Genomic DNA, 26,108 nt, shown 5'->3' with positions numbered 1-26,108 from the left:
CTTTTTATTTTTTTGATTTTTATTCTATAGTATCAAGATTGCTTGCGTCGCAGTATCAGTGTTGCTATATGAGCGACGGTGGCGCCCTCATTTTTTGTCATCTCTTTTGTGTCGCACTGTAAAACCAAGAAGATCTGTGAAGAAGATAAATAAAGATGAAAGTTAAATTTGAGGTTCTATAAGTCATCTGTGACTTGTATATTTATGAATTATTATTTATTAATAAGTCGTATTGAATATACTGGAATATAGGTACATAAAAATCACAATAAAAATCTTTGTTATTTGCGAATTTTCAAATTTAAAGTCCCAAATTGTGAGTAGGTATGTCATATGTCATATTTCAAGAAAAAAGCTAAATTCAAATGCTGTCACTTGTCAGTTCCTCAGATGTCACTTCCCTTTTCTGTTGATTGGTGGTTGATTGTAATTATTGTTTTTTTGTGTAGTAAGTTAAAATTTTGTTAACTTTGGCATTTTGTTAAGATATGATAAAATAATATTCGTATATTTCCTAAGTTAAGAGAGAACCATGAGTAACATTTATATTCAAGAACCACCCGCGCTTGGGAAGGTAACTCTAGCGTACAAAATTATTCCGATGTCTACTTTTTAACAGTATCGATAGTATAAAATAATTCTCCTCTGCCTTATCTCTCCTATTTCTTACATTTATTTTTAATCTTTGTTCTGTACGCTGGCCTATCCTAAAGAAAGAAAATTCATTTGTTGTTTTTTTCTAGGTGCTCATAAAAACAACCGCCGGAGATATCGACATTGAGTTATGGACGAAAGAAACCCCTAAAGCGTGTCGAAATTTCATACAATTGTGTATGGAAGGATATTATAATGGTAAATGTTTAATTGTCCATTTGTAACGTTGTGTGAAAGTTACTTACTGAGTATAATATAATATAGTATTTATTTAAGATTTGTTAAATATTATAAATGTACTTATTTCCACTTAAATTGTGTATAATATGTTGTTATTATCTTCTCATAATGCAGTAAACTATAATCAAACCAAGTTACACAGAAAAAGAGACAATTCAAATTTTGACCTGTCCTTAATTCGTTATCAATATAAAGCCTTGTTTGTATTTTATGTTATTTATTTCCTTTGGTGCGTGCAATAAAGCTTTCATTCATTCAAACCTATTGTAAAAAAATATTCTTATATCTTGTTAAGAATATATCAAAATTTGTTTATTAAAGTGTATAAATTAACTAATATATCTTTTAATTTTCCAGGCACAATCTTTCATCGCGTTGTTCCTGGTTTTATTGTGCAAGGTGGAGATCCAAATGGAGATGGTACTGGCGGAGAATCTATTTATGGTGGCACTTTTAAGGTACATTTATTCTTATTGTTAACTAGCCTGCGGTTTTACCCCCATTTCTCCTCTCCTGTTGGTCTTAACATGATGATATACCTATAGCCTTCCTCGACAAATGGGCTATTTAGCACCGAAAGAATTTTTCAAATCGGACCAGTAGTTCCCGAGATTAGTGTGTTCAAACAACAACAACAAACTCTTCAGCTTTATAATATTACTAGCTTACCGCCCGCGGCTTCGCCCGCTTTGTCTAAAACCTAATAAATTATATACTAAAACCTTCCTCTTGAATCACTCTATCTATTAAAAAAAACCGCATCAAAATCCGTTGCGTAGTTTTGAAGATTTAAGCATACAAAGGAACATAGGGACAGAGAAAGCGACTTTGTTTTATACTATGTAGTGAAGTATAGATTTATTTAATGAGTTAATTCCCAGGATGAGTTCCACTCTCGTCTCCGCTTCAACCGTCGCGGTCTGGTCGCGATGGCGAATGCGGGGAAGGATGACAATGGTTCACAGTTCTTCTTTACGCTCGCTCCAACACCGGAACTGCAGAATAAGCACACTATATTCGGGAAGGTTATTGGTGAATATTACTTTTTATATTTAACATTGTCATACAAAACTGACACAATATAAAACTGCCTATATATCTGCCTTATTGCTTAGAATTAAAGAAAACTAGCTTTCCGCCTGCGGCTTCGCCCGCGCAGTCAAAGAAAAACCCGTATAGTTCCCGTTCATTGCGTCATTTTCCCGGGACAAAAAGTAGCCTATGTCCTTTCTCAAGTATCAAAATATCTCCATACCAAATTTCATGAAAATTGGTTCAGTAGTTTGGGCGTGATTGAGTAACAGACAGACAGACAGAGTTACTTTCGCATTTATAATATTAGTATGGATGGATTATCAAGAAAACCAGTCAGCCAAGAAATATGGCAGTTCTGGCAGAAATATCCAGTTGATTAGACTTGAGCGCATGCAAAATTTTTGCATTTGTTTAATTTTTGGTTTACGCAATACATTACATCCTAATCAAACTTTTTGTAAAATAAAATTAAAATTAAAAGAATTGTTATCAGTCTTATATTTTATCTTTATTTTAGATGTAATTCATGTCTATGATCAGTTTTGATGGCTTCTATAAAGTTATGGTGTGTGTGGTGATTTTTTCATAAAACAATAGGCATGACGACAGTATCCATAAATGATCGTATAAGTGTTTTTAAGGGAAAATGTATAATAAATTAATTAAGTATAGTGACTTAAAAATCTTAAAAACATTAAGATTAATGAGATTATCAATAAAATAAAACATTGAAATTCTGCAGTTGGCCATTTTGACTAAAACACGCGTGATGTCACGCTTAAGTAAACAACTCACGTCAGATGTATTTTGTTGTTATGAATATGTTGAGAATACGCATTTTTATTTATTTTCTATTGTTTCACGTATGCTTTATCGACTCAGAACAGAAATATAATTGCGAATTCACGAATACGTGGTTTCGGGGTTCTTCGCGCCAACTTTTACAATCATTTCTTATTATTTTCTCGCTTGAAATAATTACTTACACATTTTTGAGAATTATTTTTATGTGGATTCACACTGCAATACTGCACACCACATATAAACTTTGAAATTCGTTTCTATAACACATATTAAATAAATATTTTTTTAATTTTCTTCGCAATGCGTACAAATAATTACGTATTTACTAAATCGTGACGTCACGTCTACGCCATGACACCTGCGAGCTGTTTTGGCACAGTTAATAAATATTTTTTGAAAAATGGCTTTTATCTCCGTTAAATTTAAGTATATTACCGAAATATAGGGTTTTTCTTGTATAGTAAACGTTTACACACATTATGAAAGAGGATTTCAAAATCTTTCGTCATGCCTATTGTAATACAAATTTCCTCCAAGATTCCGTTGATATCTTACTAAAATTCCTTCACCTATTTGCACGTATCAAAAACACTAAATTTCCCATTTACACTACTAATTTTAAAATTCCAGGGGACTCAATATACAACATACTCAAGTTAGAAGACGGTCTGATAGGCCCCGACGATCGGCCCGAACACCCACACAAAATAACCGCCACGGAAGTGTTAATTAACCCTTTCACTGATATTGTGCCGAGAATAATAGAAAAGGGGGATGTTGAAGTACCAAAAAAGAAGAAAAAGAAGGAGCGGCAGGGGGTTAAGTATGTTAAATGTTAAAAAATAATGTTATCGTGATTATTTTTTGTGGTATATGTCATGGTATATGTCATTAGTTTTTTTTTTTTTGGTATTAAATATTTTTTAATATTTAGTAAAAGTACTAATGCTCAAAATGATAATTATTCTTCAGATTTTTTCAAAACATTTTTTGTTGTTGCTCTGCTTATATTGGTCGTATTTTAACATCATAAAATAGACTACCTCATACTTTCCTCAATATAATATGGACTAACTAGCAATTATACATTTTTCAAATTTGAACCAATACCTTGCTACCAATACTACTTCCTGACATAAATTCGATCTAAAATACATACTATCAAACTGTCCAAAGTAGGTTAGCTAATATATACATATATATATCATTTATTTTTTTATTTTTTAATTGAATACACATAACAGATCACGATCTTGTTGGGCCTATTAATAGGCGTTACATAAAATTTCAGGAGCAGATCGCAACCCAACAGAATGTGTACAATTATTATTACAATGCGATACAGTTTACAGTTATCAGTTATAAAAGATTATAATAATTCTAGAAACTTCGGTCTCCTTTCGTTCGGGGAAGAAGCGGAGGAGGAGGAGGGGGAGGCGCAGGAGTACAGAGGAAAACCGAAATCCACGCACGATTTGCTTGAAGACCCCAAACTTAGCAAGAAAACCGCTGCTGGTAGGTATTTATTTAGGTTTATTGTTTAGTTTAAATGCTGCTGGAAAAACTGCTTTTAAAAGAATTTATACAGGTGAACATAGCTCCTTTTTTGGAGGTTGGTTAAAAAATAATAAATGTTTAGTTCAGTAGTAACACAATTTTTTAATAAACACAATAACGATGGGAACACTAAGTTCTAAAAACTACTGGATCAACTTCGTTTTATTTAATTTTATCAATAAATAACACAATTTCAGAATTAGATCTCGAACAAGGAACAGTAAAGGAATTGTCAACACTCGAACAAGAGAAGAAAAAAGAAGAAACAGCAGCCGCAGTAACAAATATAAGAGATAAGTTGAGTAAGAGAGATCGCAGTCCCGAAGAAAGAGATAGTAAGAGAAAGAGAGAGGATAGTGGGAGTGAAGGGGAGTATTATCTGGGAAAGGAGAGGGATATGGAGAGGAGGAAGGAAAGGTAATTTTTTTTGTTTGTTTGTAAAGCCTCATATTTGTTGTATTTATTTGTTGAGCAAGAATCAATCAACAATGTTGCTTGATACTTAGTTTTTTGTTGTTCTGAAATATTTTTAAGATACGGTAGCATGTACTGTCAATTCTGTAGCATATTGATTTAAATCTTTTTTGATAAACAAAAACTTGTAATGTAACTAACACTAGACTCATTACATTAATAAACAAGCTGCGCTCCGCGATTTAACCCGCGTGACTCCGCTACTGTTGGTCTTAGCGTAATGATATATAGCCTATAGCCTTCCTCGATAAATGGGCTATCCTACACTGAAAGAACTTTCAAATCGGACCAGTAGTTCTTGAGATTAGCGCGTTCAAACAAACAAACAAACTCTTTAGCTTTATAATATTATTATAGATGTGTGATTTTATTTAGAACTAAACATAATTTATCTTTACTAAAACTCTTTACAGAGACAGAATACGCGACGAAATAAAACAGCTCAAAAAAGAGATGAGAGGAGCCAAAGAGGAGAAGATAGAGACTCAACAAGAGAAAGAAGAGATAAAAGTGATTGAGTCCAACGAAATGTACCAGCAGTTTGTGGAAGAACAAGAGAAGTATAAGAAGATGAAAGAAGCTATACCGAAGAAGGGAGCGGCCAGGTAATTTTGTTTTTACTAGCTGTGGTTTTGCTTGATTTTTTTAAAGATGGGTGAAGAATTCCGGGTTAAAAAGTATACTTAAAGCTAATTAAAGTGAAACTTTTATTACATCGTCTCAAACTTTTTGGTCTGTGTAGCGCATGGCGCGTGACGCACGATACGTACGATAATTGTTGTACAAATACGATATTTTTTTGTTAAATGTCTATAGTGTGAAAAAAAGTTTCACTTTTACCGTGGTTTCATAAAACCACACAACATTTTTTATTTATTTTTTTAGGATTTTTTGTAATTTCCGCGATATTTTTATGAAATGCTCTGGTCGTATTTATAACGATAGTTTTAAAATAATTTGCGCATAAAAATGAACGAAGATAAATAGACGAACAATGCGAAATATTCTATAAGTCAAATATTAGGAAAAGATCGTTCCGAAAAGAATAAACAAATCGGTTTAGCTATTTAATATTCTAATTCAAAAATAAGTGAACACTGAAACAACCGACGTCGTATGAAATTCCATCAATTTTACTCCTAAGAAGATCAAGATTATTATATACTCAAGAAGAAATACGTCTTTTCAGAAGCAGACGTTCAAAGCTAACCCGAGATTCGATACCAAAGAAACCATGGGTCAAGAATTTGTATGAAAATCGAGATTATCCCGACAACTATACGGACTCGAAATTTCTAGAACATTTAAGAAAAAATCTCTACGTAGAAAAAGTGACTTTAAAAGAAGCGGTGCAAGGCTCATTTCGCGTTGTACTACGATTGTGTCTATGTGTGCTATACGGAGTTTTATACACGTATATGTATAATAAATGGATTCACACACACACGGTTATTTATTCGTCCATTATTGTTACAATAGTGTGTTTCAGTTTGTATGTGTGCGTGGAAAAAGCTGTTTTCGTACATTGTAAGGTTGTGTTAGTGTATTTAGTTATAGGTTATATTCTATCGCCAATTTTACACACATTGACAGATACAGTGAGCACAGATACAATATACGCGTGGGCGGTTATAATGATGCTGATACACTTGATGTTTTTCGACTACAATGTGCCCGCGGCTTTCGTTTCTAAGTCACTATCGATAAATGCCGCCATTTTTGCATCCGTTTGTCTAGTTTCTAGATTGAGCACGCCGTTTGATGCGTTCGTTTTGTTGACTATATCTGTGCAATTCTTTGTGCTCAGCCCTAGATTATTTCAAGTATATTTGGGCACTAAATTATTTTTAATTTTGTTTTTTATAATTTTGACATTGACAGTTGTGTCACTGGCCAGCGTGTCAAATATATTGATGTTTTATTTTGTTTTATCTGTGCTAGTTTTGAGCGCGTACTGTCCAGTAATGTTTGTAAGGTGGCAAAAATATAAAGATAATAAATACGGGCCGTGGGATGAAGCGATTTTGAACAATTCAGACGAGTTGGATAGCAGTATTTTTGATTAATCTAATGTCTATGTTTAAATAATATAAAGTTTAAGTTATGGACTGATTATTTAATTGCATTTAAGCGCTTATTTATTAGGAAAATTATTAATTACTTTGTAAAATGTGCTCAAATTACCAAATTATATATCTGTAATGTTCTTATTAAAAATGTAAATAAGTATTGGAAATTGTCGTATCCATACCAATATTATAAATGCGAAAGTAACTCTGTCTGTTACTCAATCACGCTTAAACTACTGAACCAATTTGCATGAAATTTGGTATGGAGATATTTTGATACCCGAGAAAGGACATAGGCTACCTTTTATTGCGAAATATGTACCACGGGCGAAGCCGGGGCGGACCACGTAGTAGGTAATATACCAAAGGTGATCATATATAAATTACTATAGAAAAACGGTTTGGTCTACTTAGGCATTTTTATTTTAAGTAGAACAATATTAAATCATGACAAATAACAGTATTTTTGTATTAAAAAAAACTTTATTATGTCTAATGTTGTAATTCCATTCAATTAACGGGTAACCTAATTATTTAAACTATATGTTATTATGTTTTGACGTGATAACGTCTTTAAAATCGTTTTAGTCGGGTGACATGTTCAGAAACTTGTGTCACACCAAAACCTCACGAGCGCGATCGCAGGTATAACGAGAGAGAGACGGACGGATCTCCCGTCTCATCTCGAGCGCTGCCACTGCATTATGTTATCACGTAAACATCTCGGTCGTAAACCTACTTTACAAACAACCAATTTTTTTTATATTAAATTATTGTAACTGAAATGAAGCTTGTATATTATAAGTTCATAATATATTAAAACGATATATGTAACAGATAGTATTTAAAATTAAATTGTATGTATAAAATCCAATAAAAATGCTCTTTGTTGAAGTTATTTTTCATTTATTTTCAATGGTGGTGACAGAGGGAGACGATAATATGTATAATTAATTATTAAATAAATAGGATTTATTGCATTTGTAATAAGGTTTAAAATGCATTAATTAATTTTTAGGCATTTAGGCATTGTGGAGTCGATGTATATAGGTTGCCATTATTATTTTATTTAATTGTTAAATGAAATATATTCAAAAGTGTATGTGAAAATAAATATTTTTTATCAAAAGTCTACCCTTTCATTAACCATCTTTGCTACTATTTTTAACGTTATTGGGCATTTTATTATTTTAGAAACGCTTTTCGAAACATGTCCTAGATTCCTTAAAAAAAGATGTCAAGGACTTTTAAAATGTAAAGAAAATGTGACATCAAAACAACATTTCTTCACAATCCATTCTAATTAAAAAGCACATTTAGCAGCAAACCTATTTTTTAAAAGAATAATATACAGCTGAAATTTTGGCCCATGTGATTTATTTTAGTGAAATATTCTCAAATACCTAATATTAAACCAAAATAATTAAAAGTTATTATATTTTGTAGGCATCAGTGTGGCTAGTGTGAGTTTTCATCGAGTACGAAACGTTACTATCGCGTCTGCGTCACAGCGAAATTTGTATGGGGAGTCAAAGCTTCCCCATACGTCCGCTAGGGGCGCTGTTCGATTTCCCATACTAATTCGGCTTTGACGCAGACGCGATAGTAACGTTTCGTACTCGATCAAACTCACACTAGGGGTACTGATATCAGTCAAACTAATTTAATTATTAATAGTAGCTTACAGCCCACGGCTTTGCCCGCTTTGTCTAAAACCTAATAAATTATATACTAAAACCTTCCTCTTGAATCACTCTATCTATTAAAATACTGCATCAAAATCCGTTGCGTAGTTTTAAAGATTTAAGCATACAAAGGGACAGAAAAAGCGACTTTGTTTTATACTATGTAGTGATAATACACATAAATGAAATTACAATTTATTTTCAGGGAAGACTTTACACTAAAGCTGCTGGCAAAGTTTAAAGATAAACTTCACGCTATCAAAGAAAAAAGCCAAGAGAAAACTACAGAAGAAGCTGCTGATGATGAAGATATTAATAATGGGGATTGGTAAGAATTATTTAATACTTTTTATTCAGAATTTATTTTTTATGCATTCCATAAAAGTAAAAGCTTAGATATTATAAAATAAGGCTCTATTTCTATTTACTTTAAAAGAATAATAGTAAAGGTATATAAGAAAGAAAATTTACACATACAAATCGGTAATCACACTATGAAAATACAAAACCTAAGTACCATCGGAAATTATATTAATACGCGAAAATGTAAGAATGTATGTTTGTACTTATCGAGAGAACCACTAAACGGATTTTGATAATACTTAGCAGTAATGTAGCATGTACCATAACAAGATAAAGCTATAGAAATATTTGCATGGTATTGCTTAGTTCTAAATATTTCACACAACTATTTATGAAGAGTATTGTATAAATTATATTATTTTTAATAAATTTAAATCTTTTTGTTTAGGATGGGACACACTCTACGTTTTGAAGACAAAGGCGCAGTGCTAGCGAAGGACGCGTCGACGAAAAGCGATGACTGGTTCGATATATACGATCCCAGGAATCCTATTAATAAGAGAAAAAGAGAGAAATCTGATAAAAAGACTAAGAAATAAATATATTTTTGATATTCTGTGTTTTTTGTCTAACTAACGTCGATGTAATAGCACAATCTAGAAACTTTAAAATATTGCAAATTACTCAAGGATTACCAATAATTATGTAATTGGTAGAATATTAACTCTCAGGTGACTTAACGATCTTTTTAATAAAAGTAAAAAGCATAATTTCGATAACTTCAACCAAAAAAGTACTAATTATCATTTATTGGCATCGTATTGAAATAGGATAGTTAGCATTCTAAGGACCGACGCAGATATGATATGGCTAAGCGCATTTTTCATTGCTAAACTATTATCGACATTGTTATCATTAAAATAAAATCAAATAACAACAATCTGTTCGGCGTCACACGCGAAATGTGGCGCGCTGCGCTTTTTTGAATGTTATTTCAATGTTTTAATAATAATAGTTGGACAATGAAAAATGCGCTTCGCCATATCTGCGCCGGGCCTAAGGTCAGATGTGTCTTGTTATTTAGATTTCTATGGTCAGAATGCACATAGGAATCGTTGCCAAACTAGTAAAACTTCGGATTCTTGTTCATTGAGATAATAGTACTATGTACTTGTATACGTAGTATATTATTATTAGTCTATGGTACTACGTATGAAAGAGACACCACGAACAAAATCTGTGCGCCATTTTTTTGCTCTAAGTTTTAAAAATTATTATCTAGTTAGGTACTTACCGATGAAAGTTATTCCTTTGCACTTTTCCGTATTATTTGTATTATTTATGCAATATCGTAACACACACGAAGGCATATTTGATGCGTTTCACTTTAAATAAATAAAAAATGAGCGTGCAGTTACGCCATATGGCGTATGTTGAGCGGAACATAAGTGAAGTAGGCGGTGTCGTCTCCATATTATGTATATCTCAATGTTCTTGTTCGGTATTTTTAATTTGATTATAGAGTGTAGTAGCATAGAGTAACTTATACATACTGTAGTCTAGTTTTTAACCTTTTGACCGCCAGAGCAAAAACGCATCGCCGTGCCCTCCACGCCAAGCCACAAATTCAATGAGATAACCTTGAAAATAGTAGGGAGTCCAAAATGTTATCGATAAACATAATAATTCACGTCTGAATATTTGAATAAACAGCTTATAACACAAAAATAATATTCATTTAACCTCATCTCCTACTGTAAAAACTTAAGACCACATTTATAGCAACTATCAACAAAAAAAATCAACCTTTTGAGATACAAAAATACATATAAAATTGCAGCAAGTTACAGCACTATTCTCTATCAGTTACGCCCCATTGGCATGTATACATGCCAATGGCGCGGGCAACCATCCTTTTTTTTATAATCTCTCGCTTCTGATTAGGGATGTGTAGCTGTATATTATTATAACTTATCGAGTTTATTTATTAAGTTTATATGAACTATAGGTATTATTGTGGAGTGTTTATTTGTAAATATCAAAACAACTATTACCTTTAAATAAAGGGAATTGCATTAAAACTACATATTTATTTTCCAATCATTTGGTTTAATACTTGAGTTATTACAAATACTAATTATATGTAGGTACCTATTTAGGTCAATTACCATATTTTGATATGACATAGCGACAATTTGTATCATAAGAATATTCTAATAAAGGCACTGATTAGACTTATTAGGTAATAAATTTTGAAAACTGCTAAATAGGTAAGTACCTACAGATTTTTAGAGATATTTATACATTTTGGACCTAAGCGAATTTTTATCATTACATGGACAATAAATATTATGCTAGAACGCATACATTGTGTTTGTGACGATAAAATAAAAAATAATAAAAAATCAACAATTGTATATAATCATTATGTTCATTAACAGCCTTGTATTTACCTACCTATCTATATAATTATTATGCTCATTAATAGCCTTGTACTTATTTGATTATAATATTGGTAGATACCTTCTCGATAAAATATTTTTACAACTTTCCGCACTTAACAACACGGCACGCGCTTACGACGTCACCAGTCCGACATCTATTCATGTCAATGGCGCAGAAGGGATTGCATATCGATACTGTGCTAGGGATGCGCATGATTGGCGAAAAGGAAAATATTCAAATCAACAATATCCACAATATAGACAATATGGTATTATACCAAAGAATGTAGTATTTACCTTTTTTCTCAGTGACTAAGCTTATATATTTTTTTTGTAGTTATTACAAAAATTAAGCGAATTAGAGTAATTTCGCTGAAATTTTAATGAAGTTACTTGAATATTACACTACATCACTAGTAGGCACGTATACATGTCATTGGCGCGAGAGAACATGCTGTTTTAGCCATTAATTAAGTTATTTTTTGTCATCAAATATTTGAATAACTACTTGGCAATTTTGTTTACTGTGTATATTTATGTAATAACTGGGGATTCAGTTCATAAACTGTATAAATAAAACACGTAAAAGTAAAGGTTTAATATGTTTATTTTGTATTTATCTATGATCTGTTTCTTGGCATGTATAGGTGTCGTTGGCGCACAGGGCACGATTGCGCATGACATCTATAGATGTCATTGGCGTTCAAAAGGTTAATGAACAACAATGCAATATTGCCAAAAGTTTGGTGGAACTAGCCGTGTTGTACAATTTGTACCAGACAACACAAAAACTATAGTAATATTATTTAGCTGTCGAGCTTTTATCCACGGGAAAAAGACACAAATGCCCATTCGCACAAAATTAATTGTGTATATTATATAGCGAGCAAAGCTATCCTACTTATATTAAAAATGCGAAAGTTTGTGAGGATGGATGGATGTAAATGATGTTTATTATTCTTTCACGTAAAAACTACTGATCTGATTACAATGAAATTTTGTATGTAGCTTGAAGACCCAGAGAATCCCACCGGAACGGGAATTATGCGGGTTTTTATTTTAAAATGCGGGAGATGCGGTTTTATATTTATTAAAAAGTAATAAATGAATAAATTGATGAATTTACATTTTATTTTCGGTCTATTCTACATAAGTATTCAATGTCTATGGTCAGTCCTTTGATTTGTCTATTATACTCGAGTCTATGGAAGTGTAGTCATATAATTTATAATGTAAAAGTTGGTTTATAAGAAATAAAACAACAATTATTATTTATTTTTTATTCATCACACAGATTTTATGCTATGCACATTCTTATACTATATTAATTGTAATGGCAGTAACTGGAATACAGACATGTTTCTTTTTCATTCTTATCATATTGGTATAGGCACAGATAATATAATATACTACTACACTAGTATTATCAAGTATATTTTGTAGATTAAGAAGTCTTTTAAAACGCCTTTAAAATTTTACACAACCAGATTTGAGCAATTTTTAATTCAATCGAATATGGACAGTGTTTTCATGATAGCAAATACAATATATTTATGTATGTAGGAACTAGGAATGTTAGAGACCGACTAAACCCATCCTACTAATATTATAAACTAGCTTCCGCCCGCGACTCCGTCCGCGCGGATGTCGGTCTCCGCGTGGATGGTTATTTCTCCATTTTGAGTACCTCTGTCAATAACATCTTATAAATATCTATTGGACCCAATTCCCAAATACGGCTAGGTCTATAATAATACGCAACGTGTGTTCGCGGTTCTACGGAACAACGTCTATAGATAAAACTGAAAAATTAAGATTGATTTTTTTCTACGTATTTTTCCAGGATAAAAAGTATCCTATTTTACGCCCAGGATAATAAGGTATAATTATACCAAGTTTCATCGAAATCGAACCGCTAGTTTTCACGTGATGCCTTCACATACAGACAGACAGACAGACAGACAGACAGACAAAAATTTTTTTAATCACATATTTGGGTTTGGTATCTATCCAGTAACACCCCCTGCTATTTATTTTTTCAATATTTTCAATGTACAGAATTGACCCTTCTACAGATTTATTATATGTATAGATGCGAAAGTTTGTGAGGATGTGTGTGTGTTTGTTATGTACTCTTTCACGCAAATACTACTGAACCGATTTCAAATAAACAACAAACTAACAAACTTAACTTACTTGGGTAACTTGGATTAACACATAGGATAGGTTTTATCCCCAAAATCCCACGGGAACGGGAACTATGCGGTTTTTTCTTTGAAAAGGCGGGCGAAGCCGCGGCCGAAAAGCTAGTTTACGAATATTTTTAATTTTTATTTTCTATAAGAAATATTTTATATTCTTTAACACATTACTAATAAAGACTGTTTATTTATAATACATACTATAATAAGAGGAAGAAGTAAGTAGAGTATCTGTATTCTAAACTGTAAAGGAATGTTTTTAAAGTATAGATAAAATTTATTTTACATAAAAATGAATATTAATATTAAATGAATATACATATTTATACATATTATTTCTTCTTCTTGGTACAAATTAATTTTAATACAATCTGCAAGAATTATACTCAATTAGATTGCTTACCATTTTAATTTCAAATAATTCTTAGCCAAATTGTGATTTTTATGTCAATGCAAAAAAATAGCAGAAAACATTAGGATGAATAATTTATTTTTAACAACTCATATAAAATAACAATTTCACACATCTTACAATGCAATACTTCACATTTATATGTGATTCAACTAAGAATAGGATTGAATTTGCGCCTTTTTATAACATTACTAGCGGTCCGCCCCGGCTTCGCCCGTGGTACATGTTTATGTTTTCTTTCCATAAGAAACATCCTCGTACTTCAAGGAATATATTAAAAAAAGAATTATCAAAATCGGTCCATTCGTGCATGCGTGATGCCGTGACCAAAGAAAACGGGTTTCATTTTTATATATATAGAAGATAAGAATTTAGTCAGAAAAATCTATATACCTTTTATTGCGAAATATGTACCACGGGCGAAGCCGAGGCGGACCGCTAGTTTATTATATTGAAAAGACCATAAAGATTGCTTTTTGAATTTTTTAACAACATATTTTAATAATTTTTAATTGACATTTGACCTAAATTGTCACATAGGTCACCTACCTATACCTTATCCCAGTTGAATCACACTACACTACACTTCACTACAACATTACACTTCACAAATCTTCCCGTTGCTCATCATCATCGGTGTCATCATAACCGTCATCATCGCTGACGTCACGGGTGATGGACTGTTGGGGTAGACCACCACCGAAACCGTACGGGTCTGCGCCGTGAACCTGTAAAATAACAATTTCAATCATCAACAAGTGATAACTGCGTTAAAAACAACCGACTTCAAACTTGCACTTGCAAAATTTACAAATACCTACAGACAAAAATGCTCATAAAATAAAAACTACTGGGCCTATCCGAATAAAATTTTTATGGGACCAATTCGACACCATTCCGCATCGAACAAAAAAAGAATCACGTAAATCGGTTCAGAAACCTCGGAGTAATAACGTACATACATAAAAAAAAACATACCGGCCGAATTGATAACCTCCTCCTTTTTTTTGAAGTCGGTTAACAAACAAGGAAGCGTCATGGCAATACCGTCACGTCATAGAATACGGCGACGATAAAGTATGCCATGTGTGTGTCTATATGCTTAAGAGTCCGGCGGAGGCCGCTGCCAACTGCAATTCGAAGTGAAGGCAAAATACGCTCGAATATTGTTGTCTCTGTTGCACAATTCCCGCCGAAGCCGCGCGTGAATTTGTGTGAATAGTGTGTAGTTGTGTGAGTGTACCATTCATTCATATTGACAAACGCATTTCTTTTTATTTAGGAATATAATGTTTCTTATTTACTTTATTTTTGCAGCAAACTTTGGGCAATCGTAAGTGTATGTGCAGAATAGCAATGCGTTTTAAGGAAATTTCTCTACAACACTTATATCCTACTAGTAATATTATAAATGCGAAAGTTTGTATGGATGTATGGATGTTTGTTACTCTTTCACGTAAAAACTACTGAACCGATTACAATGAAATTTAGCACACATATAGAGGGTAACTTAGATTAACACATAGGATTTTTATCCCGAAAATCCCACGGGAACGGGAACTATGCGGGTTTTCCTTTGCAAACGCGGGCGAAGCCGCGGGCGAAAATCTAGTCTTCAATAATATCTCAACATCTAGGCTTTGTAGAAAAAAAATGTATCTATACTCTATAGGTACATATATAATAAAAAAATCTGTAGAAGGGTCAATTCTGTACATTGAAAATATCGAAAAAGTAAATAGCAGGGGGTGTTACTGGATCGATACCAAACCCAAATATGTGATTAAAAAAATTTTTGTCTGTCCGTCTGTCTGTCTGTCTGTATGCTGACATCACGTGAAAACTAACAGTTCGATTTCGATGAAACTTGGCATAATAATTATACTTTATTATCCTGGGCATACAATATATACTTTTAGATACTTTTTATCCTGGAATAACACGTGGAAAAAAATAATCTTAATTTTTCAGTTTTATCCGTAGACGTTGTTCTGTAGAACCGCGAACACACGTTGCGTTACCCGCAGTGGATTCTTTTTTTTATAAGATGTCATTGTCAGAGTAACTCAAAATGGAGAAATAAACCATCCACGCGAAGACCGACATCCGCGCGGATGGAGACGCGGGTGGAAGCTAGTCAGAAATATTACAATACAATTGGCAAAAAATACGCACGCACAATGCACTATAATATGTTTTTACTTTTAGGCGCAAAAAAGTGACATCCTTTGGAGCTTCTCTTTACACGAGTAGAACACCCAGAGTTTTATTTTATAAACACGATTTTTAAAAAAATATTTAAAATATTGGGATTTTCGCGGCCGACTGAGCTACCTAAATAAATTCGTAGAAAAAAAAATTGATACACTAGAAAATTTATTATGTTGCTAATATATGTAGGGCGCAAATTATTTTAATTAAAATAATTATTAAAGTAATTATTTTAAACCAGAATTAACAATACTTGTATTTAGGTATACCTACTTAATTATATTTAAAACGATAAATTAAATTAAACTTAAAAACCTAAGTTAAAAACACAAAATATGCAAAAATAAATTAAAATTATTATTATACGAGCATAGAACCTCCCACCTTTTTGTTTTAGGATGAAAAAGAAAATAGTTTGACAGGCTTGTGCTTGACAAAGTGGTGACGTGGTTTTCATACATCGAAAATATTACCAACACATACAAACTTTTTTCTATACTATGAAGTTTACTGTATGTATCTGTATATTGTGCTTGATGCGACAGCACGACGACCGATGAAAATTTGTGATTAATTTGAACGTGTGCCGTAATACCAAAAACGATGAATGAAAACTCAATGCTTTTCCAATTTTATTTGCATATTGTGTAACTTAACAATGTAAACTATGTTTCGAATTACATTACATTAAGAATATTGCCGTTTTTATTACAGAATGGATGAGTAGAAAACATATCATTTATACTTTAAAAATGTGAGAAATACAAATCGTTTACAATTCGTTGTATTTAAGTATTTTGCAATAAAAATAATATGGGAACCTAGATAAATACTGTCTTATTCCGAATAACAGCACAATAAAGTGGAAATATGCTCAAACTGAAAATTATTTTGGTATTACGTTTGTATGGAAATCGGCGCTTAATCTTTTAAACTATGCAATGGATTTTGATGCGGTGTTTTTTTAAATATTTTTTTTTTTGATCGAGTGATTTATGAGGAAGGTTTTAGCAAATAATTTATTTACCTTACCTTACTCTTGAATCACTCTATCTACTAAAAAACCGCGTCAAAATAGGTTGCGTAGTTTTAAAGATTTAGGGCCGATTTTTCAATGCCCAGATAAACAGCTAGATAGACTTTATTCTTCAGTTAACAAAATATTCAATTTTTCAATAGACGAATAGGGCTTATCTATCGAATAACTACGTTATTTGAGGAATAAATCTATCTGCTGCTCCAACGGCCAGATAGCGTGCTATTCGACGATTAGACGTTTGAGTTGACAACTGACGCGTCAAATTTGGGATATTTTCGTATTAATAACATAGAGCGTAGAATTTTTACAATAAAGCCTCTTTCTATAAAATAATTATCAATTAAAATCATATTGAAATTGATGTTTTTGATAGTACTGATGATCATGCCATTGAAAATTTGCCGGACGCTGCCTTTATGTCGTTTCCATCGTAAAATATATAAATTTTAACACAAATTTAATCAAAACTCTTTACTCGAATCAAAACAATAATCAACAATCATAGAACACAAGATAAACTTAAAATGCACTCCTGACGTGAGTCATAATGACGGTTGTTGACATATTGCAAGTTGACTCTATCCCGCTCTAACCTGACTAATTTAATATGTTTGTTTCGCCACTCCAAGAGCAGAGCTGCCAATATGGAAATATTTGGTCAGATAGTTATTCATCAAATAAATCACGATTGAAAAATAGGCGAGCCGTTATGAGTTAGATAAGCAATTGAATAAATCTATTCGAGGGGTAGTTATTAGACTGTTTATCTGGGCATTGAAAAATCGGCCCTAAAGCATACATAGAGACATGGGACAGATAAAGCTACTTTTTTATACTATGTAGTGATTTATATATTCTACTATAGCTTACCACCCGCGGCTTCGCCCGGTTTGTCTTAAACCTAAACTTTCCTCTTGAATCACTCTTTCTATGTAAAAAAACCGCATCACAATCCGTTGTGTAGTTTAAAAGATTTAAGCATACAAAGGGACAGGGACAGAGAAAGCGACTTTGTTTTATACTATGTAGTGATTACCTTAGTATACTCAGCCTCCATTTCAGCGGTCCACGTGGTGTCTTCTTCGTTTGGCAACATCCAGTCTTCACAGTAGTTCGTGTGTTTGAAGCAGATCTATGAAAATATAATTAACAAATTATTTTATATATCATGTAAAAGAAAGTCATGTTAAATAAACGAAAAAATGTACCTCAAGAATGGCTGAATTAATTTTGATTATTTTTAGGTTTTTTGAATTAATATCCGCTTGAATTAATAATTTGGATAACCATTTAAAAAACTAGATTTCCGCCCGCGGAAAAAGTTTTTTCCACCTACCTCCTTTTCTGCGTCCGGCATGACGTCATCTTCCGGCCTGTTCTTGTACAAGTCAGTTATTTCATCTTCGTTTTCTTCAAACATACGTTCACACTGCAAAAAACATTAATTGAATTATTTATTTATATTTATAATAGTTAAACTTACAAATAAATAAAATTTAACGTTTTTAAATTAAACAGTATTTATCTACATGTAAAAACAAGGAGATTGTATATATATTTGAATCTTGTGTCTATTTTATCCAAAATATATTTAAAACCTATTATGAGAACATTGACCACCTCCTTGGTACAGTGGTTGACGCGTGAGCGTAGAACCGAGGGGTCCTGGGTTCGATTCCCGGTGGAGACGAAGAAAAAAAAATGTCTCTGTCTGGTAGGACACAGAAGGCTGATCACCTACTTGTCCCTAAAGAAAAATCGATCAGTGAAACAGATGTATGCATAATGCATCTGCCCCTTACCCCACTACGGGGACATGGGACTTCACTTACTTACTTACTTATGAGAACATTAATTGCCACGTACATATTAATAATTACGGTTACATTAACTTATGCACCTGTTATAAAAATAAACTAATCTTTTTGTCAACAAGTATCTAGCCTATGAAAAACAAGATTAGGATATAATAGTTCAGGATACATCGCCCATTTTTGCAAGTGACTACTATCAAGCTAATTTTCCGTTTGTAGCTTTATTTTGATGAGACGCCCAATAATTTCGTGTACGAAAGTCTCGATTGTGGTAGCTAACAGAGATAACAAGGATAAAAAATTTTAATTTGATGGTTTTCAAATATTTATTACTAAATGAATTTTTTTTTGTTCAATCTCAAGATAATTACCTAAATATTATTCGAAAAAATATTTGTCCTACAAAATCTATGGTTTGTTCAAAGAGTCCCCCTTTCCAAAGTGTATCGATAACGAGGTCATCATAAATGATTACTAACAAGCTGATTTTTTTGTTTTCACTTAGTTAATGTTTATATAATTCAACAGACATATTGTCCTACAAATTGCGTAATAAATATTTGAGAACCATCAAATCAAAAAATTTTATCCTTGTTATCTCTGTTAGCTACCACAATCGAGACTTTCGTACACGAAATTATTGGGCGTCTCATCAAAATAAAGCTACAAACGGAAAATTAGCTTGATAGTAGTCACTTGCAAAAATGGGCGATGTATCCTGAACTATAATGATTTATCTTTACAATAATTAAACATTTAATAATCCCACAATCGATTATAATCTTATCTTTAAATCTTCACCTGATCATCACTTCTACATAATCAAACACACACTATAATAATTATAATTTAAAAAAATCTTAATCGCCTTCAAATTGTCAGTAACTAGATTTATATGGAACCAACCAATTTCGTTTGAATCGTCATAATATAGTTTTACCACCAATTCGAAGGTAAATTCTGAGGTAACAACTAACAACCCCAAAAAAATATCAAAACCATTATTTTTTTGTGAAGTTGGTTGGATAGTTACATACTTATTAAAACTAGCTTTTCGCACGCGTAGTCAAAGGAAAACCAGCATAGTTCCCGTTCTCGTGAGATTTTCGGGATAAAAACTATCCTATTTGTTAATTCAATTCTATGTGTATACCAAATCTCATGAAAATCGGTTCAGCATTTCAGCGTTTAGACAAACATACACACTTTCACATTTATTACAATAGTAGGATAAACTCACATAGTACTCCAAGCTCTTGTTCAAATCGTCGTCCGTGACGAACCTCGTCTTCGAAAAGTCTGGATTCATGCCGCCATTTTCCACCATCAGTTGCATGATGGCCAGCTTGCCGGTCGCCTTGTAGTATACGCGCACGTAGTCGTCCATACGCTTGCCTGAAATATCATCATCAATAAATATGAAAAACTAGCTTTCTGCGCGTGGCTTCGCCCGCTTTGTAAAAAAGTTAACCAATCCATACTAATATTATAAATGCGAAAGTTACTCTGTCTGTCTGTTACTCAATCACGCCTTAATTTGATATAGAGATATTTTGATACCCGAGAAAGGACATAGGCTACTTTTTACCCTGGGACATAGGACGGGTTTTATCCCGGAAATCCCACGGGAACGGGAACTATGCGGGTTTTTCTTTGACTGCGCGGGCGATGCCGCGGGTAGAAAGCTGGTCATCAATTAATATAAACAAACTAGCTTTCTGTGCGTGGCTTCGCCCGCTTTGTAGAAAAGTACACCAATTACATATATACTAAAACATTCATGAAGACCACTCTATCACTTAAAAAAAGTTATGGTTGTCCAAAAAACCCCTAAAGATAAAGATGACAGACATGAGAATAATAAGAGAGAAAAGAAATTTATTGCCAAAAACACATTATATACAAAATTTATGTTAAAATTAAATGAGGCAAATGGACAAAGCCTCAGCAAAATGCTGCACAAAAACAGCGCTGATTTACAGGCTGTACGAGTGATTGAGGTTTCTCGATGATGTCTATAATAGCATTATTGCCAGTGTGAGAAAAAGATGGCGCTAGACGATCTATATAGCGCTGTCTTTTTTCGATACTGGAAATAATACTGCTTTAAGACAACATGGTACAGGGTCTGGCTGTAAAAATGTTTACTAGATCAACTATTTACGTAAAACTTTTATACTAAAATCTATTTCTATTAGCTATACTATTTGTGCCTGAAATTAGAATGTTACCCAGTATACATAATGACCTCTTATTTCCAGACAGATTACGCGCTGAATTGACTGTCTGGCAAATTCATATTATGATCGCTATAAGTAGCCATGGTTAATTATGGTATTATATAAATCTCGTGTCACAATGTTTGTCCTCAATGAACTCCTAAACCATTTAACCGATTATAATAAAATTCGCACACCATGTGTAGTTCGATCCAACTTGAGAGATAGGATAGTTTAAACATGTACCACGGGCGAAGCCGGGGCGGACCGCTAGTGGTATTATATGAATTTGCCAGTCAGTTCAATTCACGGCGTAAACTGACTGGAAATAAGAGGTCATAGTACAGCCCTAGATATATTAAACAGCACAGACGATAAAGATAGATTATAGGTACTTACAAATTCCATCAATCATTTCAGAAATGTACACAGCTGATCGGTGTGCCGGCACCTTTTGTTGCATGGTGTTGCCAGCTGCATCCATTCTGAAGTTGCCAACCTGAAAAAATTAATATTTTTACTAAGCTATTGCATAGCTTTATTGCGGCCTTGAGCGCGGGGACCGTATTGAGAAATTCCTTAAGGAAAAAACCTCACGCTCCCCACTCCGACGGGCGGAGGTGTGGCTTGAAGGCATAGCATGCAATAGCGGCAGTCCCCGAGTGCCACACGTCGTTTTTTTTTATATACATAATATAATAATTACCATAGTGCTGTTTGTGCCAAAAACTAATCTAATTAATCAAGAATTAATTAAATTTATAAATCTGATAGTTAAGTACTTAATATAGAAAAATGGAACATTATCATAAAAGTAATTAGTTTGTTTTTATAGAGTAAAAAATTACACTATAAAGATATTTGTAATTTGGGGAATAATTACTTTTGTTTGTCTGTGTTAAATTGCTTGAAAAAAAAACAATTATATTTTTTTATAACACAATCTATATTGTGTTGATTACTTACAAATAAAACATTATACGTCAGCCCCTCCACCCATTGGTGAAATAGAATTAACATTGTTGCATACTATTTTTTTATATGTACTGATAAGAGTACATTTTATAGTTTTCCTTTAATATCAAAACTTCATCTATTTATTACAATAAACCAAAAAATTAAAAAAACATTAACAAAAGTGTTATCATTATATCATATTGGTCCTGTTCACAATAGGCAGCGTTGGGCAAGTACAGGTAATCATTATAGTGTAAAGGACATAAAATATGTCTATGAAGTATGATGAGTCTATGAAAAGTGCAAGGCCTTGATTATATTCAGACGGAAGAGATTTTGAAGTTGGAAGTATAGAGACCTATCTAAATTACTCACACACACCCAAACACACACACATACACACACACACATACACACACGCGCACACCCACACACACAAACACACATACACACGCATGTTTAACAGTGATTTATATAATTTGTATTGTATAATTATTAAAAAAATTGTTTTTTTGTAAAAATTTTATGCAAATGGAAGAAACTTGTTCCCACGACACAGGGAATCCTAGTGTGGGAACAAGGGTTCTTCTAATGTATGTATCATATTATTTTGGATAATAAAATTATTGATTGATTGATTGATTGATTGGCTGTCATTGAAGGTGTGTGTTCATAATCATTGCCGAAACATAGTAAGAGTACAATAATTACAAAAAAAAAATGTGTGCGTGTACTAGGGTACACACGAAAGAAGTGCAACTTCTTTATGACCTTATTTTTTCAAAAATAATTTACTATAATTATGCAACTTTACAGAAATACGTCGAATCTGTGCGTCGGATCAGGCGTGGTAGGGATGAGAAAAAGATGGCGCGTAACGGAAAAATGTTACACTAAATTTTTATCCAACCCCCATAACCCCTCGTATGTGTAATGACATTTTCCCGATTATCCCTATCTGTGTAACCGGGAGCCGGTTGGTCAACAGACAGCGAAATTTTGAGATAGACTTTTACTGTAACTCGATTTTCTCCGTATCTAGTACGAAATAAGTTAATTCAAGTTATAAATCTTATTGTAAATTGAATAATCTTTATTCACTTTCAACCATTTCTATATAAATACTCAATCAAAGCTAACATAGAACTTTCAACAGAGGGTAGTGTGATATTTAGATAAGTTTCGGTTATAATTTGAATTAAAACAACATTTGGAAGTAACTAAAACATTTTATCTACAACTTATCACATTAGGTTTAAAATACAATACAAAATTCAAGTGCCACCATACAAATTTTTTACACAACACACGATCTTAATATCGTCACAAAAAAACCGCCACTTAACGAGTCATCAAAAGTGGGTATCGTATTTCAACCTAATTTTAAATGACGCATGCCGATTTGGACACGATGTTTTGTTTATTAGAAACTTAAGCTTATAAACTATGTATTACGAAAGTATCGCAGCACTATATTATATATATCTTGAGTAGGAGTTAAACAAAAATGGGTCAAAAATTTGGGTCAAAAATTACGTACATTTAAAAACATAGTTTTTGGAAAAAATATTGCAACTAAGGGAACTTTTAGACATTTTCTAAGATTTAGATAGATTCCAGCATCAAAACAAATCAACAGAACAGTACAGTTCTAGGAAATATTTCAAGATATAAGTTGTTAAAAGTAGCAAAAAATTTTTCATTTTGGTACCTGGATGCTATAAAAAAATGGATACGGCTTTTCGTAAAACATAATATTTTCAAGGTATGGCTCTTATGAGATGTGTTTGTTTTTTACTATCGTACATTCAAAACATCTATTCTGGTCATATTTCGGTAATGTAGCAGTCAGCAATCAATTAAAATTTTAATGAATACAAAAATATTCCTGTGGCATATCCATTCTTATTCTTCATCCCAAAAATACGCAAGCTGTTGACTCACCGGCTCCCGGCGTGATACTACGTAGTATCGTATTTCACTACATATTTTCATGTTATTGAAACAAATATAATGCTATTCTATGAAATATACCAAAACTAAGTAGTTTTACGTTTTAGATCTAACATCAACTTACCTTTTTATCCATTTCTGGCTGAAATATAACGACAATAAAATCGCCATCACGCGTTCGACCTTGCACATGCTGATAGTTACAGACCGATTTTTAGTGAAAATTAACAGAACTATTATATAATTAGTATTTATAATCAATATTTAATAACCCATCCATCGTTGCTTTTAATATTCAGCGAATCACTTTAAGATTAGAACAAGTTTTCACCAAAACAAAAATACGTAGTCACCACATGCGATGACGTAATTTTGAATGACGCGTGTTTAAATTTTGTTCTCTAGCGCTGCTCGTGTTTTGGCGTCACTAGCCGGCCTGTTTCTTCTTTAAGCATTTGTAATGTGTTAGAAAGGAAAGGTAGATATACAATGAGGTTGTTTATAGTAAAAACAAAACACTCGAACCCTCACCGGCTCCCGGTGTTTCAACGGACAGGGGTAAAAAGTGTTATGCCGGGAGCCGGTGGTTTCACATACGAGGGGAAAGAAGTTTCACTTCAATAGGTTGTTTTTCATGGGTATAGTATTATCACTATACCCATGAACTAAATCATGACTAGTATGGAGGTAGTTTACCATAAAATTTATAATAATTGTAACTAAGAATTGTAATATTCAATTTGTATGAACTAAAATTTATTTTATCAATGCCTACTTAACTATTTTAAGTATTATATTCTCAAGAACCTAAATCGAGGGACTTAACAGTTCTCCTAATTAATCTAATCACAAATGATTACCACACAATAACTTATCATAAATATATTGAGAATTACGTGACATCTTACAATATACTTACATCTACTTTTTTCCATTTATCCACCTTTTTTATCGCATTGTTAAGCTCATCAAAAGTCGTCCGGCAGACTGAAAATATATTATGGAATTGAATAAATAATTTACCTTCCTTAGCACAATGAAAACATATAGTTATTTGAGATCAAAGAATTTATAACAAACCTAAACATTTTAAATTTCGCGGATCAATTGCCGCAGAAACTAGTGTTAAAATAAAAGGCAATACTATTATAGAACTAGCTAAACGCATTTTAGATAAATTAATACAAAAATGGTGCTTTTTCAATCCAACTTTACACTAAAATGCCGCTAAAACTTTATTCTACGTGTATAAAATGTTTATCATTTTCATATTGCTCGTAAATACACGAACTCTTTTCTGATTGGCCAAAAAGACGTTTATGCTAAGAGCAATTAACCTATAGAGTTCTTATATTGAGACAGAACAAAATACATATTTTCTAATCTACTTACTCTTAGTCAATAACAGCATAAGCCAGATTGAGATAGCGATAGACCCCGTTTTCCAATTACAGCACTAGAGCGCATTATGCGGCATAATGCTTAACGTTGAGTGTTCCAACTACAGCAACGCTTCGCACAATCGAGCACTCTTAAAATTAATGCGCGTGAATTGATGCGTGCAATCGATTTATCATTAATTGTTGGAAAAAAATTTAAAGCTTTCGTTTCATTGTAGTTTTTTCGATATAATCAAAGTTAATTCAAATTGTGTTAAAAAAATAAATATAAGTATGGATGAAGGTAAAAACATTGAAAAAAATGTTAATGAAATAATCAAAATCCAAATTACTTAAAATAACCGTAAATAGTTTTCAACCAATTATTATGTATACCACTTTATTTACACATTAATGAGGTTGTTGCTAACTCTATGAATATTTTTTTTTCAACACTGAACTTAGCGCAACCTGCTGTTGCGTTTCACGTTCCAATTAAGCATCAGCATAATTCGGCATTGTGCGCCACTGAGTCGCATTATGCTCTGTAATTGGAAAACAGCCAGAGTATCTGCACTGTCTTCAAACGTAGCGCGCCGGCAGTCAGTTTGTTTTCCAACCAGCTGGTGGGCTCAGTGCGTCAAGTGTTTTTAACGAA

At 32.7% G+C, this 26,108-nt stretch overlaps 2 protein-coding genes across 3 annotated transcripts; one reads left to right on the top strand and one right to left on the bottom strand.

Annotated features, from left to right (window-relative positions):
• The first annotated feature begins 425 nt into the window (after window positions 1-425).
• On the top strand, window positions 426-9,434 carry LOC123703973 (spliceosome-associated protein CWC27 homolog). Of its 2 annotated transcripts, XM_045652197.1 has the most exons (10): window positions 426-574; window positions 744-852; window positions 1,252-1,352; window positions 1,776-1,926; window positions 3,364-3,556; window positions 4,118-4,248; window positions 4,488-4,707; window positions 5,178-5,369; window positions 8,724-8,846; window positions 9,270-9,434. In XM_045652197.1, the coding sequence occupies exons 1-10, from the start codon at window positions 533-535 to the stop codon at window positions 9,418-9,420; spliced, it is 1,413 nt and encodes a 470-aa protein (XP_045508153.1). In that variant the 5' UTR covers window positions 426-532; the 3' UTR covers window positions 9,421-9,434. The 2 variants fall into 2 exon arrangements, with proteins under 2 accessions (XP_045508153.1, XP_045508152.1); XM_045652196.1 differs by lacking the exons at window positions 8,724-8,846; window positions 9,270-9,434 and adding an exon at window positions 5,954-7,518.
• Window positions 9,435-13,568: 4,134 nt separating this feature from the next.
• LOC123703974 (protein seele) lies at window positions 13,569-25,365 on the bottom strand. The gene is made up of 7 exons (XM_045652198.1): window positions 25,152-25,365; window positions 24,991-25,058; window positions 21,561-21,660; window positions 20,183-20,337; window positions 18,465-18,557; window positions 18,165-18,260; window positions 13,569-14,606 (listed from the first exon to the last, which is right to left on the bottom strand). The coding sequence occupies exons 1-7, from the start codon at window positions 25,237-25,239 to the stop codon at window positions 14,484-14,486; spliced, it is 723 nt and encodes a 240-aa protein (XP_045508154.1). The 5' UTR covers window positions 25,240-25,365; the 3' UTR covers window positions 13,569-14,483.
• Between the last annotated feature and the right edge of the window lie 743 nt (window positions 25,366-26,108).

This window comes from Colias croceus, chromosome 28 (genome assembly GCF_905220415.1).
Source record: "Colias croceus chromosome 28, ilColCroc2.1".
NCBI classification, from domain to species: Eukaryota; Metazoa; Arthropoda; class Insecta; order Lepidoptera; family Pieridae; genus Colias; species Colias croceus.
The sequence above is the reverse complement of the archived record's forward strand: the minus strand, read 5'-3'. Positions and strand labels throughout refer to the sequence as shown.